This window comes from Protobothrops mucrosquamatus, unplaced genomic scaffold (assembly GCF_001527695.2).
Source record: "Protobothrops mucrosquamatus isolate PMUCROS unplaced genomic scaffold, P.Mucros_1.0 scaffold131, whole genome shotgun sequence".
In the NCBI taxonomy this organism is placed as follows: domain Eukaryota; kingdom Metazoa; phylum Chordata; class Lepidosauria; order Squamata; family Viperidae; genus Protobothrops; species Protobothrops mucrosquamatus.
This window is the reverse complement of record NW_015386498.1, coordinates 72,101-88,361: the sequence shown is the minus strand read 5'-3', so window position 1 is coordinate 88,361 and position 16,261 is coordinate 72,101. Positions and strand designations below refer to the sequence as shown.

Sequence of the window (16,261 nt, the reverse complement as noted above, 5' to 3'; positions counted from 1 at the left end):
TGACAGGGGCTCAACGACCATTTCCCCTAAACCATGATCACTCAGCCACTGGCCGGAGGCAAAAACTAAGTCCAGTGTGTGTCCTCCGGTGTGGGTAGGGACATCTACTAATTGGGTCAGGTCCATGGCCGTCATGGAGGCCATGAACTCCCGAGCCACCTCAGATGCTTCACCTAACGATGGCAGATTGAAATCCCCCGTGACTAACAGTCTGGGGGTCTCAATCGCCATCTCGGCTATCACACTGAGTAGCTCGGGTAGGGCTGCTGATACATAGCGGGGAGCCAGGTATACAATCAGCACGCCCTGCTGCCTCCCATGACCCCACTTCACACCTAGGGATTCACAACCGGCAGTCTGCGGCACAGTGGTCTCCCTTGGATCCAGGCCTTTCCTAATAATAACCACCACCACCCCACCCCGACCCTGGGCTCTCGGCTGGTGAAATGCACGGTAACCTGGCGGGCACATTTCAACGAGGGGCACCCCCCCTTGGCCCAGCCAGGTCTCCGTAATACCCGCCAGGTCCACCTCCCCCTCCGATACCAAATCATAAATGAGGGGGGCTTTATTAACCGTGGACCGTGGACCTGGCGTTACACAGCATCAGCCGAAAGCCCAGGCCCTGAGAATCCTTCTTTAGGTAACCTCCCACTCTGTGAGAGTGGAGTAAAGGAAGAACAACAGAGATTAGGCACAGGACAACAGGTACTAACTGGTTGTAATGGAAAACTCATAATTAAGAGAGATACTGCATTTGTCATTAATCCAGGCATTGGTTCCAAAGTTACTTTTTCATCACTGTCACAACTGTGAAAGGTCACAGTCCAAGGCAGTCACTAAACAAGGACTACCTGTATCTTCATGATAACTAGGCGATTGAGTTAATGCACTGGTGCTACCAACTAATTATCTCCATTTATATTCTACAAGAATCAAAGATTCATGTTTCCAGTTGTATTCAGATTTTTTACACTGCATCTGAAGTACTACTGCCAAAAAGGTATATATTTTTAAATTATTGTGCAAAGCCATTACAATAAATTAAACAAAACTGTGTAATACACTTTAGATAATATTAAATAAAGATATCACTGTGGTGGAACACATGCCAGTCGCAGGAAGGTGGGACTCTTTTCCAGCTAAGAAGCATGAAATCTTTGGTATTTAATAGTTATGAGATAAGTGTTTTAGTCTGGCAAAATTTATGTCTACAGGCAAGCAGCAATAAAGAAACTACTTTGAACTCATGTTCTTCTTGTTTCCTTTTGATACTATGAAAAAAAATCCTATAAAAAGAACTATAAATTAATGTTTGCTAATTTAAATCCATTGATTGAAAGTAGCTACCTTAAGTATAAGATAAATTTGAAGTTAATCTGGCGTAAACCAACTTAAAATTAAAATTAAAATGTTTAAATTAAATGTTAAATTTTAATTCAGATTAGAAAACATTAAAATAATAAGTATAACCACACATCCTTAAAGGTCATGGAAGAATATTTTTTTAATTCAGCATCTTTTATTACATTTTAAAGTTTTGTTTATAAGATATTTTCAGAATACTTCCAAAACAGAGACACATAGTTTTAGATTAATATTAAACTTACCTCTCTTCAGAGCTGTACAGGCGAGCAAGACCAAAATCTGCAAGCTTGATCTGCCCTCTAGTGGAAACAGTAAATTTTGTTTGATGTACAATTGAATAATATCCATAGTAACTATATTTAATTCAATTTTAAGGGATTTTTTTTTGCCTTGGACCCACACAAAACTCTTTGCAGTACAGTCCTCATGCATAAAATTCAAAACCTAAGTTTTACACATGAGTTCTGTTCTCATGATTTAGATGCTACAAGTATGCAGTCAAAAATGAGAAAAATAAAGCATTAAAAAGTAATAAATCATTTTAATACTTAAAAACATTTTACTGTACTGATATAAGATTAAATATCCATTGATTTCTATAACTTAATGCTGCAATTATCAATATTTTTAATATCTACTACATGCCACTTTTTAACTAGTTCTCAAACTGCTATATACCTAAAGCAATATTTTAAAAGCACATAAAATACAAATATAATAAATATTCATAGAGCAGAAAAGAGTTTCTAAAAATTACTATAGAATTTACTATATATGTGTGTGTGTGTGTGTGTGTGTGTTTATGTATGTATGTGTGTGTGTGTGTGTGTATGTCTTTAATAACGTTAAAAACAAGAATCCCGGGTATACATATATCGTGGCAGTAATAAAAGTATCCGAACACCAGGATAAAACAGCAGGGGAGCAACCTTGGAAGCTACGGATGCATTGACAAGCACGGGCCCTTTAAGAACAGCACGGCCGGTACTAATGAGTGGACCAATGACCCATTCAAGGGTTAGAGCGCAGAGGCGGCCAGTTATATAAACTAACTCCCAGATCTGGCGTTTTTTACACTCTGACAATGTTGGTAGTTTGGCCAACGAAAGCTTAGTACTTTTTGTAGTTTAAACAGCTTTGGTTTAAGATTTTTATCCTGGTGTTCGGATACTTTTATTACTGCCATATATATATAGTCCTTAATAACATTAAAAATGTGAATCCTGGGCATACACATATCAATAAAATATAGAAAAAAATGAACACCAGGATAAAAGTAAAACAAACCTGTTTAATACAAACAAGTTTGTAAATAAAAGTGTTACCAAGCTCCCTAATCACCTAGCATTCCAACCCTGATGACGTTGGCAATTAGGCCGATGAAAGCTTGGTAACTCTTTTATTTACAAACTTGTTTGTATTAAACAGGTTTGTTTTACTTTTATCCTGGGTATTCGTTTTTTTCTATATTTTATTGATACACACAAACACACACACACACACACGGTATGTCATTAATCTAGCTCTATGTGCATGTACACTATGTACAGGTGGAAAAAAAAGGTTCCTTGGGAAATGAAAAACACAATCCTACTACTCATATGCAGCAATTCAGTACACACGGGAAATGTCTTTTTTTGTCATAATTTATTGATCCTATGGAAGATATTTAACATCTCTAATCTTAAAATTAAACCAGAGGGCTTCTGTAGAAGCCTTATGGGTTGGATTTAGCCTAAAAGTATTCTGATTGTTTAATCATGACTTACTTAGATAAACTCACTGCTTTCAATATATCTATTCCAAATATAAGTATGCCTAAAATGAACTCTAGATTCATATTAGTTATGCATTCAAATAAATGAAATGCTGAAGTCATTAATAATTTTCAGAATTTCCAGTAGATTTAACAAAAAAAGTGCATTACATGTGCCAATAAAATGTTATTACTATATTTAAAAATGAATTTACAAACTACATTTTCTTTCATTTCTAAATTTTGGAAATATATTTTTTAAAAACTGGATGGTTACCTGTTGTTTAATAAGATGTTAGAACATTTAATATCTCGATGTAAGAAATTCTTCTTATGGCAGTAATCTAAGCCTTCCATCAATTGCTTCATGAAAGATTTAATATGACTTTCATCAAAATGAACCAAGCCAGATTCCAGAAGCCCCATGAGATCATGATCCATATATTCAAATACAAGGTAGAAAGCACCTGGAAGAAATTAAGATAATTTATATATCTAGTTTTATTTAAATAATGTCACTGTTTATTCAGACGATAGCTATAAATCTTGCTTAGCTATCAGAATTCACACACATATTACCACTTTTTTAATATATACACAACGTAATTTCCCTGAATACTTTGTTGGAAAAGAGAGGACATGTAATTTTTTACATATCCTTATCTCATCAATCATCTTAAATATTATAGGAAAACATACAAAATATATTCTGATTTAAGAATTTATTTATAAGATCACAACAAAATGATAAAATTAAAAAGAAAAGGAAAATAAGAATTTCTAAGATGGATTGAAGGAAGAAAACTGAGATAAAGTAACAAGGAAATACAAGTGGTCCTCGAGTTACAACCACTTATTCAGTGACTATCCAAAGTTAGCAAAGGGACTGAGCAGTAGTACTTATGATTAGTCCTCAAAATTCTGCCTATCACAATACTCCCGTGTTTATGGGATCACAATTTGGGCACTTGGCAACCAGCTCAGACTTACGATTGCATGGCCCCACAATCACATGACCATCATTTGTAATCTTCCCTGCTGGCTTCCCACAAGCAAAGTCAAAAGTAAAGGCTACAAGTTGTTCCTGTAAATTGCTTTTGCCATTTTTATTCCTAAGGAGCCTGTTACAGAGTATGAGATCCCAGAGTCACATATTCAACTTGCCTGTGATCCCCCAACCCACCCATATTTCATAGCAACTGTAAGTGGCATCCATGCATTCCCCTCCATTCCATAATGTTTGCCTGGTGCACTTTGCCTAGGACTCTTGCCTCTTTATAGTTAATGAGCTAGCAACTGGGACTTCTCTCACTAAGCAATACAGTCACATGACATTACATTTTGAATGTACATTCTGGTTCCAACTGCCATCAAAACCCAAGGACTACCTGGAAAATAATATCAAATAGAATAATATTTATGTGTATAGGTAATCCTCAACTTACAACAGTTAATTTAGTAACTGTTCAAAGTTATAACAGCATGCCCATGATGACATGGTCAAAATTTGGATGCTTGGCAACTGACTCACATTTATGATAGTTGCAGTGTTCTGAAATCAAGTGATCACTTTTTCCACCTTGCTGTCTGACAAGCAAAGTCAGATGCTAGATTCACTTAACAACCATGTTATTAACTTAACAAAGGCAGTGATTCACTTAACAACTGTGGCAAAAAAGAACATAAAATAAGGCAAAATTTAGCAACAAAAATTCTGGGTTTAACTGTGATCATAAGTTGAGAACCACCTGTATTTATACACACATAGATACATACAGAGCAATAGCAAGATAGTAAACTAAGTAGCCTTTCCTCTATAGTCTCTGAAAAACAAACTGCACAACTATTAAATTTAAAGTTATTGGCTTTAACTATAGAACAAATTTAACAATATTTAACACCTTTGTTAAAGATTTCAGTGGAGATGTCTCCAAATAAAGTATGCTGTTTCATCCAAGTCATCTTATATGGCCATCAGGAAAAAAGTGCATCCGAACTTACTACAAATCCTCGCATAATACCCAATGCAGCAGATTATGAAATATTGACTCAGTGGTTACTTTAGAAAATTGGCCATAGTGTCTAATCATAAAATATTACTAAATGGCTCTTTCGCAAGTTTCAACAGTATCACATTATATCCTTTATATTTAAGAGACAGGATAGCTTACATAGTTGGGGATAGCTAATGGACTGAGGTAAACATTCTCTAAAGTATAGCTTTCAATTTTAGATCTATCAGTTTGTAAATTAAAATACTAACTATAATATTTTAGTTTAAAAATAAGTAATCCAGTTTCTCTTCAGACAGTATCAATCTTTTACCCCATGTGAGGATAAAGCAATCATTCACTAAATTGAAAAAACCTCCACTTCAAGTTTTACTTAAACAACATAAGATTTTTCTCATTTCAGAGCAGCTATTGCAGCATCACCATTTATATGTTCAAGTTCCAGAAAAATAGTTCTGAATTTTATTATTATCCCTTGGTTAAACAAGAATAAAATCTACCTTATACCCCCTACTCTCCAGCCCACTTTCCATCTTGGAATTTATCAAAATCTGGGGAACAGTCCTTATTGCAATATGAAAATAAAAAGATATATGACATTAAGAATTTTTTCAAGTTTGAATAAAAACTCAAAATCTGTAATTACACATTTCTGTAATTTTAAATTCCGGACATTTTAGTCAAAAATAGTTCAACCAATCCAAACAATATTAGGAACTAGTATTAACTGCTTTCTTCATCAGGATATATCAAGAAAGATCCAAGATTCTCCCCACTCCTGTCTGTACCATCACCACACATTATTTTAAAGAGAAATGTTTGGGGAACAAATACTAAGCCATCTGAAAACATCACTCTCTTCTCCTATTTTATAAAAGATAAGTCTATGAATTTATCTTTTTATCTTAATTTAATATTTTATCTCCTATACTGTATTATCCACATATCATGTATATGTATAGGTAGCCCTCAGTTCATTTAGTGACTGTTGAAAGTTACAACAGCACTGAAAAATGTGACTTATGACCATTCTTCACAGTTACCTTTGCAGCATCCCCATGATTTATATTCGTATACTTGCCAACTGGTTCATATTTATGACTGTTGCTATCCCAAGGTCATGTGATCCTCTTTTTGCGACCTTCTGACAAGCAAAGTCAATGGGGAAGCCAGATTCGCTTAACAACCAAGTTACTAACTTATCAACTGCAGTGATTCATTTAACATCTGAGGCACGAAAGGTTGTAAAATGGGGCAAAACTCACTTAACAAGTGTCTCATTTAACAACAGAAATTTTGGGCTCAATTGTGGTCATAAGTCGAGGACTATCTGTATCTGTATGCTGATGCTTTACTTAAATTTGTATATCAGTGATTGCATGACCACTATAGATGCCATATGCTAAATACAATGTATATGTATCAATGCATAGAGCCGTGGTGCACAGTGGTTAAAATGCAGTATTGCAGGCAGGTCACTGCCAGCAGTTCGATCCTGACCGGCTCAAGGTTGAATCAGACTTCCATCCTTCCGAGGTTGGTAAAATGAGGACCCAGATTGTTGGGGGCAATATGCTGACTCTGTAAACTGCCTAGAGAAGGCTGTAAAGCACTATAAGTCTAAGTGCTATTGCTATTGCATAAATGAATGAATGAATGAATAAATAAATAAATAAAAATTTACCGCAATTCCCTGCTCCTTGCCAATCTGTAAACTGCCTAGAGAAGGCTGTAAAGCGCTATAAGTCTAAGTGCTATTGTTATTGCATAAATAAATAAATAAATAAAATTTACCACAATTCCTTGCTCCTTGCCAATCTTTCATTTAATCAAAAACAGATGCATAAGCCCAACCTAACAACATATGCTTTCAGTGTATACTACTGTATTTTGACAAACCCAAGAATTTCATCAAAATAGTAAAATAGTCAGAATAAGTTCTTCCAGACAGTAAATCAGCAAATACATACTTAAGAAACTCACTTAAGATAGTCCACTACATGTATTTTGCACCTTTTATTTTCTTTTCTATTTCCATTAAACAGATCTGGGAGGCACAATCAAGATTGTATTCCAACTTCAGAGTACTCTGTTGTAAACATGTGTATGAAAAAGAAACAAGCCATAGCAAACTTCAGGTTTGCACAGTCCTATCCTCCTCCTTCCAGATGGCCAAGAGGAGGCAATTGGAAGCTTTCACTTCCATTCTTAATTAACAACTGTTCTGGGTCTGGAAAATAAAATACAATTAATTTTAACCAAAATTATTTAAGCACACACAGATTTCCTATGATAGAATACTTGAAACACTCTGAGTTTTTTTTATCTGAAACATACAACACACAAGGCACTCAGTTCTACTGATTATATTTTGACTGGTATGAAACAAGTATATTAGCACAGATAGCATAGCAAATTACAGTTAATAAAAAGTAGATATATGTAAAACATTTTGAACTCTAACAATAGTTTTTTTTAACAAACACTCTTGTTCAAAAAGATTTTTGAACTGCTCCAGATAAGGAGAGGTTGGGAGATTGCCTCCTCTCGTGAGGAAACCACAAGATAGGAGTCAACTTTTGGGTTTGACTGCTAGGAGATAAGGAAAGACAAAAAGCTTTCAGTTGCATCAGAACTTTTATGGATACTTGCATTATCTTTTACAATTGTTAAAACGTCTAATAATTATTTTTTTTTTTAAACCTTTGATTTCCAATTGCTTTCCAATTTTTAACAAACTTTTTAATATCATAGATCAATGAATCTCTTTAATTGGGATAAGGAGAAGGGGGGAAATAATCAATTCCAAGATATTAGAAATGCAATCAGAGGTAATGGAGAGATAAAGGAATCATACACTTATGACTGTTTTCTCATGCCCCAAACTATCAAGATGCAATCATTTAAGAGTTTGGAATAACAAAGAAATTAATTGTGACCTATTAAAATACAACATTAATGTGTTACAGGCAAAAACCTCTCATAATTTTACAATACGTATGCAATTTCTAATTCACAATTTCTTTAAAAGAGCTATGAAAAATCTAAGTAAAAGCAATTTCATGATGACTGTATTTTATCTAAATACATCCACATGTATATAGAGACCTACTGAAAACCATCAAGTATCTTTGTTAATGAATAACCAAGCATCAGTTTCTCCATGTTTCTCCATTCTTGAACTATAAGTTCCAAGAGGATTGCATAAAGGAATTCATATAAGATGAAAACATAAAAAATAACAATAACACTTTCTCTTATATTAATTGATAACTGTCAGTAAAATTTTCCAAATTGCAGGATTGCAGAAATACCCCAGAGTATCTGCAAGTTAATGTAAGTTTCTTCACAATGAAAAAAAAGTCTGTAAATTATCAAAACAGAAAAGCAGATGCAGATTGCCCTGCTTTTTCAAAAAGACAAACTTCTCATTTCTTATACTGAAAAATATCAAGGAATTGGGCAAGAATTTTGCTATCCTACACTGTCAATATAGTAGTATTTCATTCAAGGTGCATAATAAACAAGGATTTTTTTTAAAAAAAACCAAAAAAATCCAGGTTTTTTTTTATTTAAATCAGATTTTTTTTATTTTTATCAAATTTATTTTAATAAAATGATTTGGAGTAAAAATCTATCTAAAGATAGTTTTCTATTTAAGATATGCTAATAATTTAGTTTATTCAGCATGAAATGGAACTTAGTTATGTAGCATGAGGCTGTATATTCTGCAATATTTATATTTTTGGTAAACTCATCCAATGAATCCAAGCTCTGCAAGCTTAGATAACATGCACTGCATTGATGCATTCACACAATTTCACAGTAACCATGAGATAAATCATAAAACAAAGTTCAGGAATATTCCTTTATCCCATTGTTTTGTACACTACAAACTGTATAATTGTTTGAAGAGAAATGCATCTGTGCCAGTCTCTAAGTGTGAGTAGGAAGGGCAAGCAGTAAAAATGAAAGTGAAACCTTCTAAGCAGCTTATAAACCTTGTGATCTTCCTGCACTTAGCTTGAAGTGTTTTATTCCTCTCTTGAGGAGCAAAATGGCAGCAGGCCATAAAAGAGACCCAGTTTGGGAATATTTTAATGAAGTCCTTCTACCTATGGGTAAAGCAGATATGCGTGCAAAAAGAAAGCAATACAACAAAGAGATGCAAGGCCTGGTGGCCCGAATGAAACAACATCACGAGAAGTGCTGTGATGAAAGGACCATGTTTGAAGAGGCAGGACCTGAAGGTTGGTAAACTGTTTTTATTTCACCATGTTTTTTAGACTGTCATGGGATATTGTTATGCTAAAGCAATAATATATATCTGCTATTTTTACTGCATGGCACTGCATTTTTATACAGTTGCCAAAAAAAGAAATAATGAGTTGAAATATGCAAATATTCCTGTAGTGTGTGTGAATACAATGAAAAATTCACAATAAGCATACATGGTTTAAATAATAAAATAATAACAGCATTGACTTTTTTGTTTAGAATCTAGATGAAACCATCATAAACATAAAAAATTCTGGAAACTATACACTTTCTAAATCGCCATCCTCTTGTTCTAAAATTTCAGAGTTATCTGTCCAGGATAGTGCATCAGTCACATCATTTACACATATCCGCAATATATCACCTAAAAGAAAGAAACCATCTGTAACCACCACCATAGATAAGTTTGTGATAAAAACCAGCAGATTAGAAAAAGAGTTAATTGATGAAAAAATTGCTCAGTTTGTTTATGCAACAAACTCTTCTTTCTGTCTACTTGAAAACACACACTTTGTTAATATGATTCAGTCACTGAGACTAGGATATAGTCCAGTGAGGGCGAACCTTTTAGAGACCCAGTGCCCAAACTGCAACCCAAAACCCACTTATTTATCACCGGGTGCCGGGTGGGCGTGGCCGCGATGGTCATGGCAGACTGGGTGAGTGGGGCCAGGGTGGTGGGGGCCAGTCCCTCGCTATCTCCGGGGCACGGCACGCATGCCCACAGAGAGGGCTCTGAGTGCCGCCTCTGGCACGCATGCCATAGGTTCGCCACCACTGATATAATCCATCAAGTAGATTAGATGTTGCATGGAAACTGCTGGATAAAGTATATGATGAAGTAATTATGCAATGTGCAACAAGTCTAGAAGGTAAAATTGTTAACCTAAGTCTTGATGGGTGGAGTAATGTCCACAACGATCCTATTATATGTGCTTGTATAACAACAGAAGAAGGGAATGTATTCCTTGCTGAAACAAATTGATACTTCAGCATACTTAGAAGTAGTAGCAGCAAAAGTTACCATAACATGCGGGGGGAAAATCAATATTACATTTACATATTTGAAAAGTAGCATGGCGGCTGAGCACAGTAATTCCATTACATTTGAATATCATCAGTACAAATCTCAAAATATTACAACAACTAATTCCCTCTCTTTCCCCCATAATATCTACTGTCATATTCGAACCAATACAGTTCTTATTCTATCAATCAAACAAAAAGTACCTTTCTAATATGGCATGGCCCATTGGGTGGACATGGCTGCGGTGGTAACAGCAGACTGGGTGGGACTAAAAAGTTCAATCAATCAATTCCAACTCTGCAAGATTTTTTTTTCCCCACGAGAAGTTGAAATTGATTGATTGAAACTTTTTTTTTTTTGCACACGGCGGCAGAGGCCTAAAGCGAAAAGGTTTTATAAAACTCAGCTGAAGGCCTAGGACTAGGGTGATGGCGCACGTGCCCACAGAGAGGGCTCTGCATGCCACCTGTGGCACGCCACCACGGGTATAGATAATTCTTTGGTTGAAGTCATAGTTTGAGTTTGCATATGCAGACTTATATGTAAAGTTTGGATAATCGCTTTTAACATACAAAGAATTTATTCCTGTACTTCCTCTGTAGAAGAAATCCATTCCTGTTCTTCTTCCATTGTAGTATATTAAACTCAAAAAAAGAAACTTACAGTCAGAAAGTCCACCAAATGGGGAGCTGAGCTGAGTTTTTTGCAGATGATGTTTCAAGGTTGCTTTATATCTTATCTATTTTCACCGCTGTCAACAAGTCTCTTGAAGAATATCAGGTTACATCTCAGAGTTAGTTGGATCTTTTTAGTTTTTTCCCCCCTCTATTTTAAGGGGAAAACCCCCAAATCTTCAATAGTAATTAGAGTGAAAATCAGAGAAAAAAATAGAGAGAGTAGAAAGTTACAAATCTTATAATCCACCAATTTTAGGAAATAGAATTCCAATTAGGATCCCAGTATTTCTCCAACATTTTAAACTCCCGAGTGGTTGATTGCCGCTGTTTCTGGAGGGAGGGCTAGAATCCCCCTTCCCTCACCACGGGGGAAAGTACTTTAGCAGCTTATGCAGGTAATTAAGTAATTAGGATGTAAGAGAGGCAAACCTCACTCAGTCCTGTCCACACTGCTTTGAAGTTGCCAGATGGTAATGTGACTTCGGCTGTTAGCAGCCTAGGGACGAGCCATATTTCTATGCCCGGTCCTTTCGTCTGCCGGTTTGGAGGGATCGCCTGCTCTGACAGGAGAGTTGCTGCTCTCCCGCAATCCAGCGAAAGCCCCTCCTTGCTGGTCGCCTCTTCGGGGCGACTTTCGGCCCTTTTCAGGGCCCCCCAGCGATGCGAAACTGAATGAGGGAGAGCAAGTCTCCCAGCTGTCCATGGCGGCCGCGTGACGAACCGGAAGCCAAGTTTGGAGCATACTTTTAATAGCATATATGTTTATTAATGGATTCATTTATCGCAGAGATGGAAAACCTTATTATGGCCATGGGTGGCACTTTTAAAAAATATGTTTTAGCCTGCTTTTATTATTTTTATAAATAATTCAAGCAAAAGATATGGCAAACATATCTAATATTCCTTCCTCCTATTTTCCCAACAACCATCCTTTGAACTGAGTTGGGCTGAGAGAGCGTATAGCCTAAAGTTCCCCAGGCAACTTTCATACCTAAGATGAGACCCAAAACCTCCTGATTTCTAGCCTGGTACCAAACTAGCTCTCAGTTATATTTTTATATCTTCAGTTGAGAGCTACTTAGATGTACAACAGCAGTATCACTAAAGGACCATGGATGAAATTTTATCTCACGTTTTTCATTTCTGAAGCATCTTCAGGTAAAAATTGTTTGCTTTATCTAAGATGGATATATTGAACTTACTGAATGCTTAATTTCACAATGAACAAAAACAAATAGTAACTGAACTACCAAAGTTTGGTTGCTGACCTCTGAATATCTCCACCTAATTTCAGAAACTACAACAAGGGATATTTTATACATAGGTTTCTTATAACAATTTCTTTATTTTTTTTAAAGTTTTTTCTGTTTTATTATTTTCTTTGAATTCTTTAAAAACACCTTTTTGTGGTAAGTGAAAATATGGAAAAAATCAGCAGTCATGGTTACAAGAGGAAAACACTGACATAATGATATCACACAAATGCCCATGCCAATATTTTTCAGGGGAAATGTTATTTTGTTTATTGCAAATGTCAACTATTTCATGTTTAATTAAATATACATATTTCAGTATCTCACCGCAACAGACAAGCGGGAATCTCATGAGATTAAGGGATGGGGGTAAATTGATCCATTTTTCCAAACAACCTGAATTATGTACTAAATACGGATGGACAACAGCATGCATTACAAATCCAACAGACGATACCCTACATATTCAAGATAAATAGAGCATTCTATCTGCAGCTGTTTACAAAATCAGAACAAATGGCCATTAAGAACTAGAAGCTTATATTTAAATATTAGCCATAATAGTGAATCAATTCTCTTTTCTACATCCACAGAGCCTTTAAAATGAGTTTTTTCAAGGCATAACTTTTGAGAGTTATTAACAGAAACAGAGTAATAGTTGGAAAGGACCTTGGAAGTCTTGTAATTCAACCCCCTATCGAAGCAGGAGACTCTATAACATTTCAGATAAATGTCTGCCCAATCTCTTCTTAAAAGCCTCCAATGATGGAGCACCCACAACTTCTGAAAGCAAGCCCTTCCACTGATTAACTGTTCTGTCAGGAAATTTCTTCTTAGTTCTAGGTTGGTTCTGTCCTTGATTAGCTCCCATCCATTGCTTCTTGTTCTGCTTTGATAAATAGGCTGACCCCTCTTCTTTGTGGCAGCCCCTTAAATACTGAAACACTGCTATCATGTTACCCCAGTCCTTCTTTTCACTAGACTAGACATACCCAATTCCTGCAACTGTTCTTCATATTTTAGCCGCCAGCCGCCAATCATCTTTGTTGTTCTTCTCTGCACTGTTTCTAGAGTCTCAATGTCTTTTTTTTATATCATGATGACCAAAACTGGATGCAATATTTCAAGTGTGGTCTTATTAAGGCATTATAAAGTTGTACTAACACTTCACATAATCTGGATCCTATCCCTTTGTTAATGCACCCTGGGGCTGTTTCGGCTTTTTTGGCAACTGCAGCACACCGCTGGCTCAAATTTAAGTGATTGTCTGCTAGACCAGGGGTCCCCAACCCCCGATCCGTGACCAGTACTAGGCCACAGCATGCCAGCAACCGGTCCGCACAAACAAGCAAAGCCCCATCCACGGTATGCAGGCAGCACACAAAACCATGCATCCTTACGGAACCGGTCCCTGGTGCCCAAAAGATTGGTGACCTCTGTACTAGAACGTCTAGATCCCTCTCAGTTATTATATTGTACTAAGTACCACCTTTCTATACCACCTTTTACTTGCCTAATTGTAGAACCTTACATTTCTCGCCACTGAACTTCATTTTGTTAGATAGAAGCTTAGCTTGTGGAACGTTCGTTATTCCTGCCAGCTTGGTGTCGTCTGCAAATGTGATGAGTTCCCCTTCTATCCCCTCATCAAAATTGTTTATAAAGATATTAAAAAGTACTGGACTTAAGATAGAGCCTTGAGATACCCCATTGCCTGAAGATACAGTTCCATTAAGGACTTGTTGAGAGTGGTTGGTTACTAATCCATCTGGCGATGATTATTATTATTATTTATTTCCTAAGCTCCTTAGATAATTTGTAATGAACAAGTAAGTTTAATTCAATCACTTAAATACTTATGCATTTTTCAATTTACTTTTTCTTGAGCTGCCCCCAGAATTTGTTTAATAATTATTTATTAAATTTAATAATCTATATCTCAGAAGGTGATGGGGTTTTTTCTCTCCAAAATCAGTAGGATTACAAATTTACTGATAAGTACTATACATAAATTGATACATATGCTATCTTCTGTATCTACTTTTTCTCTGAAATTTTTTAAAGTCAAATTTATCTTATTTTTGGAAATCTATTATGAAGGATAAAATAAATTTGTCCATTAAATATTATTAAGGGACACTCCACATAGTTTTCTCGACAACAGTACAAAAATGGTTTGCCATTCCATTCTTCTGGAATATATTTTTAAATTAGTTCTGCTAAAGCTTATCCCAAGCTACTTTATAAACCTATGATAAAAATCTGTTTAACTTACTTCTGGACTATATCAGAAAGACAAATCTATATAGTAAAAAATAATAACGTAAAAAATAAGATCGATTAAGCATACCATTATATCTTCAGTTACTGTATATGATTAATTCTAACATGGCCATTTATTAGTCTTGCAATCTAAACTAGCCGTTTTGCAAGCCAGAGTTAAAAATCCTAGCACTGGGATAACAGAAGAAGTTGCACCATTATTCACAAACTAACATTTATTTCCATATCATTGTTACTGCATTTCTATACTTCTAAGGTGAACCATAGTTAAGCAGAATAATAATGATAAGAACACCAAATGGGCAGAATCATGTCATTTGTTTAATTCCACAGTTTCTTTGCATGTTATGAAGAAGTCCAGAAATATTTTAATGTCAATTAAAGTATACAACCATTTGTCTAGCTGCCCTATTATGCTCTATTTGAAATATTAAAACACATTTTACTGCAGCAAAAAACCCTTATGAATTACGAATTAATCATTTTTCTTCGTATATCAACTTTTACTATTATGTGCTAACTTGACATTTTTCTGTCATTTTCTTGTACTATGAATTATTATTATAAATTGTAATTTGGGGAGTTTTATTGTATCTATGATTCTTTTTCTTTTTCTAAAATACTTTTCCAGTTGGCATAGTAAGATAAAAATATTTCAATACAGCTAGACCTCCACTCACGATCATAATGGAACCTGCCCATTACAATTGCAAGTCGTGATGGTCAATAAGCAAGGTGACCATGTGATCGCCTCATTTAATGGCCTACACATCTGCTCTCCCCATGTAGTAATTAAGCAACTGCACAGATCATTACGCAGAATATGGGGTGACTCAGGGATAAGGAAACCCCTGGAAGTCCCAGCACAAGCCCAGGCCCACCTGTACCAGGCCTCCCAAGGCATCCCCCAAGCCCAAGGCAACTTGTGCTCCACTTCCTGTCACTCAGGGATCCCGCAGTCCTTAGGCCTGATTTTTGCCCCCCTCCCCAGCATCACCACTGGATCTCCACAGAACGTGGTATTCCTTCCCATCTAACCAGGCCCTATCCCTTCCATCCCACCCCCTATTTGCAGGCACCTCTGCTTTCCTAATAAATAAATAAACCCTTTATTATCAAAGTATAACATGTATACAGTGAAATTGGCTGTGTCTCCAGAGTGTTCTGGAGAGCTCCAGAGCTCACATTAGGAAAGCAAAGAAGATCTCTCTGTTCACAGTTTACTCTGCCTTTCTAACATGATCTCTGGAGTGCTTTAAAAATATCCAGATGTGTTCTGAGGAAACAGAGCAGTTTGGTCTGTTCCTAGGTTGCATGGTTTCATTCTGGAAGCAGTTGCAATATTTAGAGCAGCCACAATTCCTTGCAACCACTCCAAAAATAGTAGCTGTTTCCAGGAAACAGCCATAGGATCCTGGGGGGACTGAATGCAACCACATGTTTATTGGACCCGTGTCCCTCCTGGCTGGTACTGGCGGCTCGGGAGGGGACACGAGCCTGGCTCCAGGGAATTATAAATGCTTCTTTGCGGGAGGGTGCCTTCCCCGCAGCCCTAAAGGAGGCGGTGGTGAGGCCCCTCCTTAAGAAGCCCTCCCTGGACCCAGATG

General features: G+C 36.3%; 1 protein-coding gene across 1 annotated transcript in view; it reads right to left on the bottom strand.

The window, feature by feature from the left end:
• CDK13 (cyclin dependent kinase 13) overlaps nt 1-16,261 on the bottom strand; it is a 52,442-nt gene that overhangs the window by 24,073 nt on the left and 12,108 nt on the right. Inside the window, exons 6-7 of the mRNA XM_015813060.1 lie at nt 3,402-3,591; nt 1,611-1,667 (exon numbers count right to left, since the gene is read on the bottom strand). Coding sequence (XP_015668546.1) covers nt 1,611-1,667; nt 3,402-3,591 — 247 coding nt within the window. The remainder of the gene's footprint in view (nt 1-1,610; nt 1,668-3,401; nt 3,592-16,261) is intronic.